Here is a 19,354-nt window from a genome sequence, read left to right as displayed (position 1 = left end):
GAACCACTTACACACTGAATTTTTGCTCACAAGAGTCAGTTTTAAAGTGCTTTTCCCAAAATTTTCTTTTTCTTTTAAAATTTAATGGAGTGTGGAGCAAAGTAGACTTAAGTTAGCCATTTTCTAATATTTACTTCAAATCTGCTCAGCATGACTCAAGAGGTAAAATGTATACTTTTTTTGATCAATTTGGACTGGAGCATGTGATCAAAAACACCTGTTCTCTTTGGGCCTGCAATGGTTATGACCCAAGATGTATCCTCAGTCTGAACACTCGTGGACTTGGAAAAGTTCAGATGTAGATCCAAACCCATTTCAGAACTCTGACAACAGACCAACTGCTGAGTCCTGTATATATCATGCAGTTTTTAAAACATTTTGGGGTCTTCAGTAGAAGGGAGACTTAAAAATGTCAAGAGTTTATTCTAATACACAGACCGGTTTCACTGGAATAACCTTAAATGAGAAATTGAAATATCAGATTTTTAGTTATAAAATCTGTTCACACTCTCCAGACTCCTTGTTTCTGACTGTTGACACAAAACTGAGGGCTTCAATTTGATTTCATCAAATCATCAGTTGTACCTACACTAATTTAAATGTGGATACCTTTGAAGGGCATGCTCTGTGTGCTTGCTGGAGTCAGCTTTACTGGCTTCTTATGGTCTGGTGCATCAGTGACAGAAGTTTAAGGTAAGGACATTTTTGCAGTCGCAATTTCTCTAGATTGTGCCTATATTATCAGTTGTTCAAAACAATGTAAAAACTGCACTGGTGTCATTAGGGACATCATCAAAGAGTGGTGGAATTTTCCAGGTGCAGCAAAAGCCAGATGTTGGTGGCAGTTGGCTTGTACAGAGTTGAGTCTAAACACTAGCCAGTGTGGTTAGAGTCAGAAAAATCATAGTTAAAATTTTCAGGTTTAAATGAGAGGAAAGGCAGGTTGGAATAGTTTTCTTTCCATTAGTATGTGGGAAAGGGCCTTTTTTAACGTAGCAGGTTACAAATCTAACAACACATGACAGAGAGACAGATTTCTGGTTTTGTCCTCTCCTAATAAAGGCACATTTTTGGATTTCAAGATCAGTCTGGAACACTGTGATCTAGAACTAAACTGATAAAAACATGAGCAGAGGCTTAGTACAGGATTTCCTAGTGTGTACTCTTCAAGTCCAAAATCCATTATTGAATGGCATACCTTTAGAAAAACATCCTTAGCCAGTCAGGGTTTCATTTTTAGCCTCTCTTACTATCTGTCTGTCCTAATAGGTAGAATAAGAAGGATTCCTGGGAAGATTATGTGGATATTACTGCCCCTCATCAGTTTCCAGAACCTTTAAATCAGAAAAATGGGAAGAGGAAAGAAATAACAAAATTCTCAGACCCTCCATACCTTTAATTTTCCTTTGTGCAGGAGCCACACAAAAGGGAGTGTAGGCAGCAGATGGCAGTGCTCCATAGTGCATTCTCATGGAGGATGGACATTGGATTTGTAGCTCAAGAGTGATACAGGAACACTAACCTCAGGATTTCAACGTGCCTTTCTATCCAAACTGTGCGGCTGGGTATGTGGATTACATGGTAGCTCCTGGATCAGGGTCTCTGAGGATGCAGTTAAATTTGGGCCTAGCCAAAGATCTCTGAGTTGCTTTTGGCTTGACATTGCAAGGACTGACATGAAGTCCATGAGCAACTCTGTGAAACCTTGCTTGTGTTGTCCGTCACTAATAATCGCTTACAAGAGCGATCTGATCTTTGAGTTGTAGGAAGACAACCTGATAGTTATCCATTCCTTGACTATTCTTTCCGTTTTCCTCTTGAGTATTAGGAATCTCACAGAGGAGCACTCTGCTGTCTGCCACCCTGGCACCTCAATATGTCTCCTTGCTGCTTCATTCAGTGATATCACCTCACTTTTTTGAAAGCTGAAGGTATTTCTGATACTTCCGTCTAAGTCTGGTTGTGTTAAGTCCTTTTAGTGTTGTGGAGCTAACACCATGCACAGCCATATCATTTTCTTCTGGCTGCAGTTGTGTAAGGTGTCATTCTTCTCATCTGAACTCTAATATACCCTTAAGACATTGGGTTGTATTACCAGCCTGCTTTTCTGTTTGATTTTTTTTTTCTCTTATTGGTAGCCAGTTCCTCAGCATTTCTGATATCTCCCAGTGTCAGTGTTTGTCCTTCTAATGAGTAAAACCTTTCCCCCAGCACAGCTGCTAGATTGCAGCTTACATAGTGCGAGCCCCTCCAGGTTTTGGGCAGGAAATGAAACACAGCACATCTGTTACCGATCACAGCTGCTGCCCTGACACTGGCCATTGTAATGGTGAAGCTAGAAGTATATGTAGAAGAAATGTCACAGACATTTCCTCCCCAAACCTGGTTAACCACTCTCTGGGCCTGGCATATTACCTATTACTAAATCTCAACAGAAAAGCAGAGAACAGTGCAGTGTATCAGACATTTGATCTGATCAAATGTAATATGTAATTATGTGTGTGTGTATATATGTAAAATCAGACTTTTGAAGATACAAATATGGCATCCTTTCTGAAAGTTTCATTTGAACCCAATAGGGCAAGGAAGTGAAAATTTAGGCTGAAGACTAGTTCTGGCTCTTATTTTAATTGTACTGTTTGATAATTTCTATTTTGCACCTTGTTAAAACTAGGATGTGCTATTAAGTCAATTTTCATGCCTGGTTATAGGCAAGAAAGGAGGGAATACAACAGAATTGTTTGAGAGGAAATATTATTTGGATTTAGCTTTAATAGATGAAACTCCATTCTGATACTAAGAAAAACTAGTCCACGGGAAAGAGACAACTGATTCCCATTAACTAGGGTGGCACATCAGCTGCTGGAAGACACTATAGGAAGGATATCATCCACATCAGAAAATATATGTAAGAATACAATCAGAATGGAATTGCCAAACACAACACTTTAGCATATGTCATATACCACTTAGGTATAGATCAGGAGTTCTGTGCAGGAAATAAAGATTTCTTTTCACTAATAATGTCATAGTTTTAGAATCTATGCTTATTTCGACATGTATTGAAAAGGCCTTTGGATATTTCTTATGTGAAATCTGATAGTGAGAAGGGCAGGAGAAGATCTATGTATTACAGTAGTTATGTCCCAGGCAAAGCACCATCTCTTTATTTCTTCTTTGTCTTCTGGGGATGCTAAACCTAAAGTGAGAGTTGTGAGGATGCTTTTGTTAGTGATGGCTGTTCTTGACAGAACAAAAGCACTGTTATGTGGATTGGCTGCATAAAGCCATGATACAGCCAAGTGCACTCATAAACTGAAGTAAAGAGTAGGGAAAAAATTAAAAGAAATGTGATTTCTTAGTCTCTTCTAGAATATGTCAGACAAGGGAGCAAGAGCTGCCTATGGCCTTACTGCCTGCTCCAGCACTTGCTGCAATGAATACCCTACTGCAACAGGTCTTCCCCTAATTACTGTGGACTCCTTTCTGTTAGCAGGTCCCATCAAAATTGCTCATATTTGTTCAGGTCTTTATTTATTATTTATTATTTATTCGGTAATTTTACTTTATTCCTGGGGTAAGCTGGAGAAGGTATGAAAACTTCTGTTTCACAACCTAGAGAGAAGCACATGGGCTTGTGGTCCAGCCTGCATGTGCAGGCAGCAATGACAGAGATACAGCATGGGGCCCTCAATCTCTGCTTGAATCCCTGTAGCAACTCAGGTATATTTTCCCTGCATTAATATTTTCTTTTTCTTCAGTGGCCTTCCTTTTGACATGTTATTTTGGGTGGAAAGGTTTAAGTCACCATGCAAAATCATGTTAGGCACTGAGTAACTTTTTGCTTTCAACAGAAATGCTATTTCTTTTTTTTAAGTCTTCTGAGATTAACAGACAGATGTATGCTATGAAATTTACTGGTTTTTTCAACTCTGTTAGAGGCATAAACTGCTGACATAAAATCACACTGGTACTGCCTGATATAATACATTTATTAACTAGTACAATATAGTTGCAGGTACTGCTTTATTTGTGCATGCAGTTGCTAATATAAAACACTCCCTATCAAATCAGCTGTGTTTTCTTTATGTCCTGATGTTCCCATTTCTATATCCTTTAATCTGCATTTAGGCTACTATCTGTATATTATCAAAAGCTGTATTTCAAACTAGGAGACAAGAAAAACAGTTAAAGGCAAGAAGAACAATGGGAAAGAAACCATCAAAAACCTTGTCAATTGTTGTAGGAAAGGTGGTACATACGCAAGGGTCACCTTTGTTCTTTATTTACCACACTATATTTGGATTCTTAATCCTTTAAGACCAGTTACTTCTGGGCAATAACTCTCTTGGATCTATGACACATACTTTCATCTGAGGAAAGAAGTTCACAAACATACAGCAAGAAAATGAGAAAGGGAAAGCAAATATGTCTGTTGCTCCAAGGAAATTCAACCAAGTTATGAAGGGGATGTCAGATAAGAATTTGAATTTATGCCCAAGATTAGAAATATTACAATGTGAACTTGTAGTTTAATACTCAGTCCAGAAGCAGGGCTCAGAGTTGATGAAGGTCTATATCAGGGTTTGCATGTTCCAAAGATAAAGCTGCTTTAATTTAGTGCAGGGTTTGGCCTCCTTGCTCGCTTTACCCCATTTTTATCAAGCTTTTAAATTTCACAGTGTAATGAAATGAAACCAAATCCTAAGATTTGCAAAATATACATTATTAACTGATGTTTTCTGAACTTTTTCATCATACTCAAATGATTATTTAATCTCCAGTCAGCTAGCCAAGGCAATTGCTAACTTTTCATTGAAAAAGGGAAAATAGGTTCTCCATCGTTTTGGAATATCAGTGAGTATTTCCAGCACAGGTGATGATACAGGACAGAGGGGATTTCAAAACTACCTTTAATCTTCCTACAGTTGTCATGAAAGTTTGGCCACTTACCAGCCAGTTCAGAGTAGTTCTCTAGGCTCACTGTTCCGACAAGTGAGCTCCCTGTTAGAGGTAGCCCAAGGAAATGAGACAAGACAGCCTAGATAGAACAGTGAATCAATAGAAATATGGTTGTCATTTGTTTAGTATGCAGAGAGAGTATATTTATCTGAAAAAAAAGTATGCATGTTGATTTTTTTCCTATTAATGCTTGATGGACAAGTCTGTCTGATAAGTGTAAGGAAAGTCATCCTTTCACTCAGTTTAATAAAACCTCAAGAAAGAACATTTTCTCAATAACATAAGTACATTGACTTGTAGTAGAGTAATAAATTTTTAGATGGAATGACCTAGTGCTTATAGGTCTGCACAGCATGTCTGTAAACAAATCTGAAAAGTAAGTTTGCTGCTGTAATGCTTATTGGCTTTACATTGGCCAGTATTTACAAAGTAGAATTTATAAGTATGGTTAACTTGTTAAAACTTCTTAAATAAAGAAAAAGTAAACTGCAAAATAAGCAGATGTTTACTGTAAGCTTTAAAAATTATTTATTCAGCTGGTATTTGCCCCTTAGGTACGATATTAGTATTAGAACACTGGAATAAAATAGAACCCTTTAATACAGTTTCAATGTTGTAGAAAGCTGTGACTAACTAATCCATCCTCCCACTGGCCCCTTAGTGCATCTCTCAACTAGTGAACTCTCTGATCCTAAAGCCTCCTAATACACTTTTTATTTCTGATGTCACTTTCCCACCCTCCATGCACAAAAGGTGGCATGTGTCATTGCACCAACATAGACTTTATTTTTGCTGATGCCTTTTGCTATTGGCAAGTGCTTAAAGATAGTTTACTTAATATAATACACAAACTGTGTTTTCTGTCCTTAGTTTGTTGCTATAGAGGGGTTGTACAGTGTTTGTAGTTAATAAAGTAGACTTCATTCTTTGCCAGTGATAGACTATATTCTGAAAAATATATGCATTTACTTTTTTAAAGTAAAGTTTTTTTAAAGGGGGTTTTTTGCCTGTACCAGTAATTCCCTGCTATTTGTCCTGTTAATTTCTTTTAAAGCCACTATAGCATTGACAGGATTGTATGACAGGTCATATGCCGAGAATATCTTGACAAATGTAGAAGTCATTTTAGTAACCAGTTCCTTGCAGGACTTATGGAAAAGAAAGGTAATCATACTGAGGCAACAGGGCAGACCTAAATAATTAGCTGGCCAACTACTTGTTTGGGCAAAGGTGGTGGCAAAAACCTCATAATAATTACTTGTGCAGTTTTTGGGGGGTTTTTTGTTGTTTTGTGGTTTTTGTTTTTTGGTGTTTTTTTTTTATGCAAAGCTAACATGTCTCTCTATACAGCTCATAAACTCAGTAAAATCAGATATCCAAACAGATGAAGACAAAAAATATGTTTGCTGTAGCCTTTGCCAGCAGCCAACTGGATGTTTATCAGCAAATACCTACTACAGGCTGAAAAGAATGAAATTACTTTTAATATGATGGCAACATCTAATGCAAAACGTTGTCTTCTACCGCTAAATAAACTGAATATAAATGGATTTGACAGCATGTATCATGAAATGCATTATGGTCTGGAGATTGGGCATCATCCTAACAACCAGAAGAGATTTCCTTAATTAAGTATAATTTTTCCTACGTGATCATGAGAAGATTCTGCAAACTCTGGTAAATTAATAATCTGGAACATGCACATAATTTTCTGCTATAGATAACTGTCAATTTCAAACATGTACAGTTGTCTTAGGAAAGCTGCAAGTACTTGATTTGTTTTCCCAACTCTTTTTCTAAACTATTAAATGGACTAGGATATATATTTTTTTCAATTTAAAAATAATATATTTACTATCTCTGAGCAATATTTTTGTCCCTGATGTATTTTCTCTCCAGTCCATATTTTTTTAAATAGTTTATTTGCAATACCTGTCTGGCTTACTTATTTGCTGAAAGACATTTGCCGTCAGATATTTCCACTGTGTATCTGGCAGTTGTGTTTGCTGCACTAAATCATGAGACTTCTTTCAGTGCTGCCCCTTCTTCATTTCCAGGTTCCTGAATTTATACACAGGAATAGCTATCAGTCTATCACATCTGTAGCACAGCAAGTTCCTCCAACCATACCTTTGCAATAAACATTTTTGCAAAAGAAGACTTCGTATTTTGAGGCTTTGGAACATCCTACATTAATTGCAGCCACTGTTACTGGCAGCGTGATGCTGCATGAATCTGTGGTGAATGTGTGACTTTATGCTTATCCTATCACACAAAGAATCATAAAATAGTTTTGGTTGAAAGGGCCCTTTAAATGTCTTCTCATCCAATCCCACTTCAATGATATGTCTCCTCTCTGGCTTCTACAGTGAGTGGTCCAACCTCCCTTCTCAAGAAGTGTTATCCTAGAGCACACTGTACAGCATTGCATCCAGAGGGTTCTTAAATATCTCCAGTGAGGGAGTCCACAACCTGTATGAGCAATCTGTTCCAGTGCTTGGTCACCTGCACAGTAAAGAAATTCTTCCTTCTATTTAGGTGGAACTTCTTGTGCATCACTTTCTGCTCATCATCTTATTGCTTGGCACCACCGAGAGGAGCCTGGCTCCATCCTCTTGACACCCTCCTTCCAGATGCTTGTATACGCTGATGCCCTCTGATCATCTTCATGACTCTCCTCTGGACCCTCTCAAACAGGTCCACATTCTCCTCATACTGGGCTCCCAGAGCTGGACACATTTCTCCAGGCAGGGTCTCACAAAAGCAGAGAAGGGAAGAATCACCTTCCTCAACATCACAAGTGGGAGCTCAACTTCTCTGTAATAAAAAACCTTGAGGCAATTCTCCATCTCTAAGCTGAAGGAGCCAACTGCCCCTAGAGGGAACTGAGAACTGTTTATTATTTGACAAATTTAGTTTGAGCATTTATAGTTTGATACAGTAAAAATGCTGATCATTCCGATCATAAAGTTTACAATTCCTTATGATAATCAAAAATTGCAGGTGAAGTCCAAACCTTCCCATCTGGCTGCATGTTATCCCAGGCCATTGATTTTGAACACATAGGAAGAACATCATTTTCCTTTGGCATGGTTTCTCAGACTCTTTCACTGAATCTGCTGTGCAGGGACTGCTGAATGGGTGTGCCCCACAGATTTGCTTTTAGACCATTTCAGCAAAAAGGGAAGATTTCACTGTGGTAGTTCATTAAATGAGTTAATCAATAAGTTAATCTATGTAAACCAGTGCAAATTAATATACCCAAGAAAGCAGCAAAAGTGTTTGCAAGTATTGCAGGTTTGATACGTGCACACTGATCAGCTTATTTTATAAACCTTTATTTGGAATCATGACAGATACTCTGTGGAGGCTAGCTGCTGTAATTTGCCAAATTTCTTTAGGGACTCTTGTCAATGCAAGAAATGTAATCTACTATGGGACATAAAACAAGCGTATATATATTTCATATGCTGAGGGTATTACAAAAAGGACATGCAAGTAATGAGTTCACAGAGACTGGAGACTCTATGCTTCCCAGATAGGATGTGCATAGAAAAAGTATTGCTGGAAGGAGAGAAAAAATTCAGTTGGTATTTCCACGGAATTTTTTTTTATTTGTTATTGAAAATTTGAAATCTAGCTTCTAATCAGGTCCTTGGTAATACATAGGTCTATGTAAATATAAGACAGACACTTAAGAACAGGTATGCTGTGGTTTTTGGAACTGGTTTCTTTTAAATTCCTGTTTATAGATGGATTTTGTCAATAATCTCGTAGATAAAAAGAAGTCAGTTATTTTGAACAAACACGTTCATATACATTTTCCACACTTTGTAGTGTAATGTGATTGTGCAAGTTGCTATGTGTGCATGCAAACATGCACATCCACTAAGTAAAGCTATTATTTCATATGAAGAAATAGCTGGAAATACCTCCCTATTTCACTATCTGCAAGAAAAAGAGCAGACCACTCTTTCTGACTGACTTTCTCTAATCAACACAGGAAATAGCATTGTACCCCATAGAACTGCAGAGAATCAACACTTCACTAAGGCATGAGGTTCCCAAAATGGGATCTTGGGGAGAGGGAGGGCAAAACCCAAGGAATATGAGTGGCAAGGAAGCTCTCTCTCCAAAGCTTGTCTGGCATGTGTTTTGTTTCATTTTTTATACAAAGTCTTGTTTTTGCTTTAGTTCATATGCTCTTTGTTATTAATGTCTTTCTTTTCCATGTGGAGAAGAAAAATGCTTTTAAACACTGTTTTAAATGGGTGCCACTACCAAACTCGCTTGTCAATAGCTAGTCTTACTTAATCAGCTATAAAATGTCATGAGCAAGGGTTCTTAATTGCGACTGGAAAAATCCAAGATAATTACCATAATAGGTTGAAGATCTCTGAGACTGAAGGTTTTAGAAAATTGAGGACATATGTGTTCTGTCTGTAAGATTATTCTATATAGGATATGGAAAAATGGAAATAACAGGCGTTTTGCAATGTACAGTAGCATTCATCATAGAAAGAACATATGCATTTGTTTGTCAGAAGCAATGAAGTAAAAAATGACACTTAATTGGTACTGACATAAAATGGCCTCATTAGCAGTACAAATAATATATGTGTGTAGCTTGGTTGTCAATAGGAACAAAACATATTTCCTCTGACAGATATATTAGTCTCTTTAAGATTCATGTCAAGTTTTCAGTCGGGTTCACTCATTTAGAGAATGCTGCCTTTTTTTTTTTTTTTTTTAATGAGAGGTTGAAGTGTAAATAATGTGTGTTTCTAGGGTGCTGTGATAACACCAACAATGGACCACACTATGTCAATGCAGCCAGCAAGCATGATGGGCCCTCTGACCCAACAGATGAACCACCTTTCCTTGGGCACAACAGGAACGGTAAGATCATAAATTACACTATTTGCTTTTCATATTGCAAAGCATGTATTGCTTACCGAGTTTCTTAAGATAATTTATTATTTCTGGGCTTTCAGTGCTTCAACATCATACAGTCAGCACTAGGTATTACAGAACAGGAATGACAAAGTAGTATGAGTAGTGAAATAGCAGGTCAACAAAACCTGCTCTGTACTTAGCAGGAATTTTCTGTACTAATTCTCATGCAATTATGGAAGTACTGCTCTATCAATTTGGATTATAATATGAAATTATTTGCTTGTCAATCTAGAAAGTTTTATACTGCTGGGAAAGAGGAGTTCTGGCGTTCTGGTAGGATCCACTCCTCACTTCTAAACCATAACAGCCAGCCATACAAATTTTGTTCTAGGCTTAGAAATGTGATTTTTTATGATGGCCAGCTGTGTTTCCAGTATTTAAACATGTATATTTCAACAATTATTTTCTCTTTAAGCTGTGTAAATCAGACTCAATTAACTCCCCCAGAGTCAGAGAAAGGCAAAAAATACTCTTACTTGAAATTATTGAAGCTCTCTAGAAGTTCCTAAAATATAACAACTACAGGCAATAAATAGTGGTTTGATATGTGAATGTGTGCATGCTGCATGTACATGCAAATTTTTGTGAAAATACAGGCATAAATATTACACTTCTATGTCTTTAGCACACACACTTTTTATGCAATAATTACATGAAAGATCTGTTACGCACTTACAAATGTTTTTCTATTTCACCACTGTACTACTTGATACTAATCTATACAAACAGGGTTTTCCAACATTTTTTTTTATATTGAATAATTTACTGAATAACAGCACATCTGTACAAAGTTATTTAACTCACTTAGGTCATCTCTTACTCATCATCTTCTCTTCACCTCCTTTTTCCTTATCTGTTGAATGTAATTCTAACTCCAGTGTCTTTTCACGCTTCCTTAAAAAAACTCTGTTAAGATCTAAGACTTTTGTATTCATTTCTGACAAAAATTAAATAAGATGGCTTGTTTATTCCTGTTATGTTAAATGTTGCATTCAACAATCAAAAGAAGTAAGAATTACATATCAAAGTTAATCTCAACAATTTTCCCTTAATGAAATGGAAGGAAATACTAGGACTAGTGAGAATTTCTGGATGTGTAATTATTGTGATTCAAAAGTGTATTTAAAAATTAAGGGAAGGAAATGGAAAATGAATTCTAGTTGTGCTGTTGTGCAGTTCCTATCAATTTTTTCTTCTAGCTGTTATTTTCAGCTCCATAATTCTTAACAGACGTTGTCTTCTGTGTGCATTGTCTCACAACCTTAATGCAAACTAGAAAATTCCCAGCTAAGGCTCTCTTGACTTGAGACCACTATTACAATGGTTATAGGAACAAATCCATTTGGGGAGTCAGGGGAAGGACCCTGCAATGCAATGGGTCCTTTAGTAGGTGGTAATAAGATACTCAATTTATGTGACTGCAACTAAAAGAATATCTTTCCTTTCTTTTCCTAACTCTTTACACAGTCTTATCTTTCAAGGTCACCGCATTCCCTATGATAACTTCTTGAAATACATTTAGAGCAATACTATACAGATTTATGTTTTCTATCTTTAAAACTCCTCATTCGTTTACAGAAAACTTAAAGAGCAAGGAAGAGCTAATGATTGATGTGTGCTACAATACCCATTGGCTTTCCATGCATCTCAAATTACACCCTCTTTTACCACATACAGGATTTCTCTTTGATAAAAACACCATATTCATTCAAAGTACTTGTGCAAGCAGGATAATCATGGAGGTCATTGAGAATTCCTCCTTTGTGAATTCCTCCTATTAGAAATTATAGGGAAAACTTCTGGATTTGGGTTGTCAGTAGCAGTTTTGTGGGATGTACCCATCCTAACTTGAAATTCATTCTTCCTAATGTATTATTCTGTTACAGAAAAAAAATTGTGATGAACAGAACATATTTAGAGACATTATTTATTTAGGGGTAGTTTTACTTCATTTCTTTTTGGAATTCTGAGTTTTGGTCAAGAGAGAGGAGCGTTGAAGCATAAAGCATGAGGAATTGTGCCAAGTCCAAACCATGCTACTGAGTACCTCAGCAGGACTAAGTTTTATGGGAGATATAAGACATAAATGATACAGTTCTGTTATGAATGTATTTTTAAATTCTGTTCTTAAAACCGTGCAACAGGGTACCATAAAGAGCCATCAGATTTTTTTGGCAAATAAGACAAAAAGTCACAAACAATTCTGCTCAGTGTTGGCTGTAACTCTGTCCCAATTTAATTTAAAACCTTGCAGTATGCAAAGCAGTTTTTATTAAAAGGCTTTCATATGTTCACTTCCTCAGACAAAGCATTTTCCTAATCAACATAATATATTTTTCAGCTGAAACAGACCCCTGTGGTCACTTAAGTGAGAGTTGGCTCCAAAACTGCTTCCACACTTGCCCAATTCAGGATGAACACTGGGTTTCTAAAATATTGCTTCAACAGAAAATCTATTCTCTAGTGAGTGAGCTAGAGAAATAGCATAAAGGCATATACAGTTTCATATCTTGTGGGAATTACTCTGCCTTTTAATGCTTTCCGAAAGATTAAAATACTCTGTCCAGGCTGGAACCATTTCAGATGAGAGACCCTTTACAGAGGAGCACTCTTTAGCCCTCTGGTGAGGCGAGTGGCCCAAGTAACAGCAGCCTCTGCCAATTCCTACCTTGACACCAAAACCTGGATTTGAGTTTTGATCTCTCAGCCCCAAAGCACATGTTAAAACCCGTGGGAATTCAGAGGGCAGCTGCCTCCGTCCCCTTGAATCTTTAGTCACCTGCCCAGGGCAGGCATTTCTGGCTTAATGCTGGCAGGGCTGTTCACTTCCAGCTGGGAGCATGCAATTCAGCAGTCAAAACAGAATAGTTTTCCTCTAAACCCACTCATAGCCAGCTGCATTTCCTCTGTGCTAGGGAAAGCCTTCCCCAAAAAGCACAAATAATTCGGTTTAGGAAACCATTTTCCATGGATAGGGACAAGTTTCCTTTCTCTCTAAAACCCCCCAAAAATGCATATTTAATTTAATTTTATTATATTTTTTAAACATTCTTATTTGTTATCCATTGTCTGCTTAAAATTAGACATCTCTGCTATATTAAACACTCCTTAATCAAGGGGATACACTAATGCTACCAAGATACTAGGCCAAGTGAAAATCTGCAAATCCATCTTTCTTTGATTTCAGTGCCAAAGGATGGTGTAGGGCACTGGAGGAAGAGAGGTAAGGGTCTGCCATTTATGGCAACTCAACTCTACGTTCCTGTGCTGTGACAGAATTTTGTACAGCCTTTGTATATACCAGTTCTTCCCACCAGGAGCACAATTCCTTTCTGCCTTTGTGAAAATCAATTTGATTTCTGCCAATGAAAATACAGTTTATGATACTGATGAATTGAGAGGCGAGTGTTCTGCTCTGATCACTTCCCTGAAATCCCGAGTTAAGCAGAGAATCTGCCAGAGGGACAATTTCTGCCATATTTATATGTATTTTTCATACGTAGCTCTTCACTCAAAAAGAGCAGAAAGCATTTACATGGGTGTGCTGGCTGTGGGCAAATATGTGAAGAAAACCTAATCTTAAATTACATGAAGACTATAGCAAAAAGGCAGTAATTCTGAATATTCTGATTAAGGCTGACAACTCAGTCTCAGTTCCTACAATTGTATTAAAATAAAATTTTAATGACAGAAGGCATAATGTCAAGGCAGGCAACTGGTTTTAAGCTTGAATTTTGTTTTTTACTAGTTAATTATTATTTATTATAGTGAGTCTTGTTTTTCCGATGTAATATTCGTCTACAGTTAGGTCTGCTATTAAAAAAGGTACTGCAGAGGGAGAATAGAGTGAGTGGTCTGTAAGGGTAGCATGGAAAGAGCAGCATTAGTATGTGTTTAATAATGTATGGAAGCTGGAATTGTTCCATCATCAGCCTGTCATTCAGAATGTTTCCGATGCATCCATTGATCTGACATTTGTTTTGTGGTTTAATAAAGTTGTGATTGATGCCTGAGTGGATATAATACAAAAACCTTTAGAAATATAAAAGCTGAGCAGTTTGATCACTGCTTTCAGTCCCTGTTTCTCAGTAATTCCACATTTGGCCATCAGCAGCAATCATCTGCTTCTTCAGTGGGAAGAAGACTTGCCCTTCTCTTTTTCCTCTGCTACCCATTCCTGAAGGAAATTTGCTGCTCTGCACTTTCTTGGTCAGGGTTTCCCTCCCCTTCCTGCTGTTAGCATCCATGTCAGATACCACTTGGGTTCCAGTTTTATTGAACAGTCTGAGGCAGCCTTTGTTAGTCTTTATTGGCAGAGGGATAATTCCAGCTTTTTCTCCTTCTCTTTTGGAACTGCCTCACTGTAGCCTTGTTTCATCTTAAATCTTTGAGGCCCACACCAATGGAAGAGTGAGCAGAAGCCAGGTTTTTTACTAAAACTGCTAGCTCAACAGTGCTGCTTAATTGTTCTTCACGTTTGCAGATGGTTCATTCCGCTTTCAGTTTCTAATTCAGAAATAGGCAACCTATAAAATAAGCTCTCCATTGCACTTTTTAAACAACAACAACAACAAAAATTGTTTAATTGTTCTGGATACTCTGTATTAAAAATGCAGTCAGGTGGAAAAAGTGCACTGACATAATGTGATATCCTGTAGCAGCTGCAAACTACCTTAACTCAGCTTTCCTGGTTTATAGTATCACGGAAATCTCTCAGTGGAATAACAGGGTTGTTGTGCAGGTACATCAGTCTTATCTTTCACTTTGTGAGTTCTTTTTGTTGCCAGCAAAGCTTGATGATATCTCCAGAAGCCTTCAATGGAACAACAAGCTTGTTATAAGTTTTTTATCTTTTATTTCCTTTGGATGCTCTACGGTCACCAGTGGTTTAAAATGTCACCTGAAGGCCTTAGCAGAATAACTGCTTTGTTAGATAGGGTTGGCTTTTTTCCTGTTTAATCTGTGATTCTATTTGCACATACTACAGCTACATGGAGCTGATTCTTGTTCAAAAAATACTCTCTGTTATTCTAATTGTATGTCACAAGGTCCTTGGAGAGTTACAGGAGCAAAGTTTCTTTGCAGTCTTGTGCCTTTCACGTTATCAGGTGTTAATCTTAGAGCTCTTTTATTTTATTTATTGACTGACAGTTTCAGTTACTGTTTGTGTGGAAAATATACAACTGAATCCATTGCAAATGAAATAGCTTAGTTCAGGCTGAAACTAAGATCTTCCTTATCCATTTACTCAGCCAAGGTCCATGGCAAATGCAAGTGATTAACAACATGGAGCTGTCTGGGGCAGGAGATCCATTTAAGGAAAAATTATTCTGGTTAGAAAGCAGAAGACCAACATGAGGTCTCTCAGGAGTTATAAAAACCAAATAACTCCTCCTTCACCTTCCTTCCTAGTCTCTTGAAAGGCGGCTCCTATTTACCTCATGCATAGTTTGAGATAAAAAAGGGACACTCAGTGCAATGGAAAAGCACCAGATTCAAAGCAATCAACAGGGAACAAAGAACTTTATCATGAAGCATTTAAACAATTTGCAGAATTCACTGCCACTAAATATATTTGAGACAAGTAGGTTAGCAAGCTTAAAAAAAACACATTCAGCACTTCTAAAGGAAACATATGAGGATGCAACAGCAAGGTGGCAAAAAATCTTAATTTGACAGTATAGGCCAAACACCTGCTAAGGTGAGCAAGGAAACATGTGATCTTTTCCCTTTTTGGACCATCTTGAAATTCCACAGACTCATGTTAGAATTGGGCCGATCAGCTATTGTGTAGATGAGACTCTTTCTTTTACCGACTATTTCAACATGGGTTCCACAATCTATGTTGGACCATAGCTGTGGTTACATGGTATCTTTGAATGAATAGACCTTTTAAAATCCTATTTCTGTAGTGTTCGCCCTTCTCTTTTGAAATTGGCTTTACTTTCCTACCTTTGTTGGTAGTGGCTTACTGTTTGACTTTATGTACCTTAGAGGCCACTGCCTGCCATAGGCAGGAAAAGAAACATAAAAGGAAAATAAACACAGATGGAGGGAATTCCATTTTTGGTTAAAGCAGCACTTCATATGAGCCCAGCATGTCAGTAGCTTTTATTCTGTATTAAATTTTACTTTCACACAACACTTCCACACGTGAACAAAGTGCATTTGTTGAGGACTCCTTGCCTCTCTTTGAGGTATCAGCTACGGACTAGAAGTGACAGTAACCCAGATTCCCTTTCAGAGAAGGACTCAAATCTCTGATTGTGGTGATAAAAATGTGCATCAACGCAAAGCAACAATGATGGATCAGCAAAGCAAAAAGTATCAGCCAGAAGAGCCATAACTAATATAACTTCATTTTCGTCATCAAACAAATCTCATTCACATAATCAGTTTGCAGATGACTTCACATAACTGTGAATCAGAACATTTAGAGGCTTTTTTCTCATATATTTTCTTAAATATGACCACTGCAGTTCTATTTTGTGATTTCTAGAAGTGCCACCTGGTGACACTTTGAAGGACAATGGGAGTGTAGTTCAAAGCCACCTTTTCCAAAGAACTGGGTTTTTAATGATAGCCATGCACTGCATATAAAATGATCTTTTTTATTTTGTCATAATGAATAGAAACCAAAAACCATAAAACTGGTAGTATCTGGCATATAGTTAGAGGTCTACAGAATATCCTCCCCCAAAATATTGACCTATAGTCATACTCCTGGAAATTTTTGTTCATATCTCTACTAGAAGATGAACCAAGATTGTGAACTCATTTTGCTAACTACTGGTAGATCATTCCCCTAACAATTTTGAATTTTAAGAGGAAAAAAGGTTATGTTCACACATTTTCATGTGACATTGTGCTGATGCCACAAATGACAGGGAAGGTTTGGGGAAGAGAAGTTTGGTTTAGTTCTACTTACTTTGGCTTTAGTGATTTGTACAAGATTTAGCTGAAGGAATCTCTATTTAACAGACAGGGAAGTAGAAAAGAGGAGCAAATAATATTTTAAAAGAGCCTGAAAATAATTCTATGTTTGAAACATTCTGCCACACCTACACCTGACAAACTCAATAGAAGGTGGAAAACAGAAGTATTCTAAATGTCAGGTCTGTCATCTGTATTTTCTTGATATGTTTCTCTTTTTTAAATGGGTTTTCCATTTTCCTATCAAGAACATTACTCTTCGCCTTATTGGAATGAAACTTGGTTTAGTTGTCCTGCCTGTGTTTAAAGAAGTCTCAGGTGATTCTGACAGAAATGGTGAATGTGGCTTTCAAGAGAAGTACTAAATCCAAATATCAGGGGTGCAGACAAGCTCTGTGGGGTCTGTGTAATATGAGGCAAGTTTGAGGATCTTGGAAAGGTGAAGGATGTTTTTCAGAACCATGGTCATGTGAAAAGCAAGAAGTGTCCCCCAGAGGTGCTACTTCCATAGTTTTCCAAGAGCTGGGAAACAGTCCTGTAGTCATGTCTCCACATGCTACAAGTGTGCATTGGCATGGCAAGAAGTCCTGTAAATCCTGAAGGGACTGTATCCTCAGTGGAGTTGAACAACATGATAAATTATATGGAAGAACAACTAGTTTCTGCTAAGTACTGTTGCAGCCCTTCACACAATACCTTTTCTAAGGTGAAGTACTTGAATTGTATCAACTTCAAACGCAGATGTAAACTTTAGCTGAAAGAAAAGGGTGTGAAGGTGAAAGACAACAGCGGTTTACAGCTCAGTATAGGTGCATGAAAGGGGTCCATGGACAGGAGAAGAAAGTTTTAGTTGTGCTAACAATAAGGATCTGAAAGTAAAACAAGGAAAGCATAACTTTAATGCATTGCAGAAATTGGTAATATGTTAAGAGGTAGACTAGCATTTGAAATGAACCATAGAAAGGTCATTGTCTGGGACATCTAGAATTTAACTGGGCCAAACACCTTAAAATCCACAGGAGGCACTTTCAGATGTTGACACAAAACCAGAGCAGTGGTCTAAAGTGGTCTAACAGGCTCTTTTCATCTCCAACCTCTGTTTTTCATCTCAAAGAAACATTGCTAATTCGTTTCAAAACAAATAATAATAATTTAATTTTTATTTTCTATTCATTTAAGTACTGAGAATTCAGGAAATTATAAACGCTTCTAAAAATGTTTACTGAGCATGATATACCAAGACTCAGAAAAGAGCTATACATCAAAATAACATTTTATTTGCAATGTCTGAAGTTTAAACAGTCAAAGACTAAGCATATGTTGCAACTGACCATTCACAGTATCCGCTCCTTAAAAAGCATTTGGGACCAAGAGGTAAGATTGACTCATTTCAACATGTGTTATGTGGATTAGTAAGTACACTACTTGCTTTTGGTTTTGCGGGTTTTTTTTGTTTGCTTTTTTTTTTTTTTCAGTGGGATGGGTACATTTTGTTAAGCTAAATGTTTCTGCTCTAAGCAGCAGCCTTTGAATTACAGTGTTCTCTCATAGGGAGAGCATTTTACATATTTTAAATGACAGAAATAACATGTATATTGGTAAAAGTCCTGGACCTGCAGATGGTCACAAAAATAATATTCCATTGAATTTCACTTTTTCCCATAACGTATCCCACCGAATTTCAGAGCATAGTGCATTTCACAGTTAATCCACATGGCTTATCAAACATCCACATGGCAAGCTTGTACTCCAAAGGTTTAAACTTCCCATAAGACAAATTGCCAGTGCTTTTGAGGTATCTTTCTTATTTTCTTCTGGAAAGAGCAGCCCTGTTCAGGGTTCAGTCATTTGTGAAGCAAGGTTAAATGAAGGAGGGGAACAGTCTTCATACATTGTGTAAGACACTGGGATCCTGTATGTACAGTACTTCTAGCTTGAAGTTCTCAGAAAAGGGTAAGCTTTGTTCAAATGATTTACAATTCCACAGGGACCTGCCGATGGCAATAACCTCTGTGCCCTCTGATGGTATTTTATTATCCTTGAGTTATGGGTGATTCTGTGTCAGAGCTACGGTGCTGCAGAATCCTCTTGCTCCTAAAAGACTCAATTTGGGAGGAGAATTCTGCTATCCCTAATATTTACTGTGAAACAGCTCAGTCAGCACATTTCATTGAGCAGTAACAAGGGTTTTGAGAGCAGCTGCACTGAGTGAATTTTGGGAGTTTGCCACACTGAATTGTTTTTCTAGCAAGGTAATGGACTGTTGAACGTGGAAGATTTTTACTGTATGGCAGAGGTGAGCTGCACCACATCGGGATGAGTCTAGGGAGCAATCGTATCTCAGAGGTGCATCCTTTTCTGGTCGGTCTCGTGGTGGACTACTCTATCCTTCAGATTTTTCATGGCTTTTGAATGTGATAGGCACACCTGTACGCTTCTAATTTTGACTTTTTAATTTTAGCAGTTGTGATACAACAACAGACACTTTCTTAAGAGTTCAGTA

General features: G+C 37.5%; 1 protein-coding gene across 7 annotated transcripts in view; it reads left to right on the top strand.

Moving 5' to 3' along the window:
• The window catches only part of RBMS3 (RNA binding motif single stranded interacting protein 3), a 597,177-nt gene that overhangs the window by 549,147 nt on the left and 28,676 nt on the right, over nucleotides 1-19,354 (top strand). For all 7 annotated transcript variants that reach the window (XM_027897820.1, XM_027897776.1, XM_027897804.1 and 4 more), the window contains one exon: nucleotides 9,751-9,861. In XM_027897820.1, the coding sequence (XP_027753621.1) occupies nucleotides 9,751-9,861 (111 nt within the window). The remainder of the gene's footprint in view (nucleotides 1-9,750; nucleotides 9,862-19,354) is intronic.

Source organism: Empidonax traillii, unplaced genomic scaffold (assembly GCF_003031625.1).
Source record: "Empidonax traillii isolate 1590-97213 ecotype Southwest subspecies unplaced genomic scaffold, ASM303162v1 scaffold19:size3308961, whole genome shotgun sequence".
In the NCBI taxonomy this organism is placed as follows: domain Eukaryota; kingdom Metazoa; phylum Chordata; class Aves; order Passeriformes; family Tyrannidae; genus Empidonax; species Empidonax traillii.
This window is presented reverse-complemented; position numbering and strand designations above follow the sequence as displayed.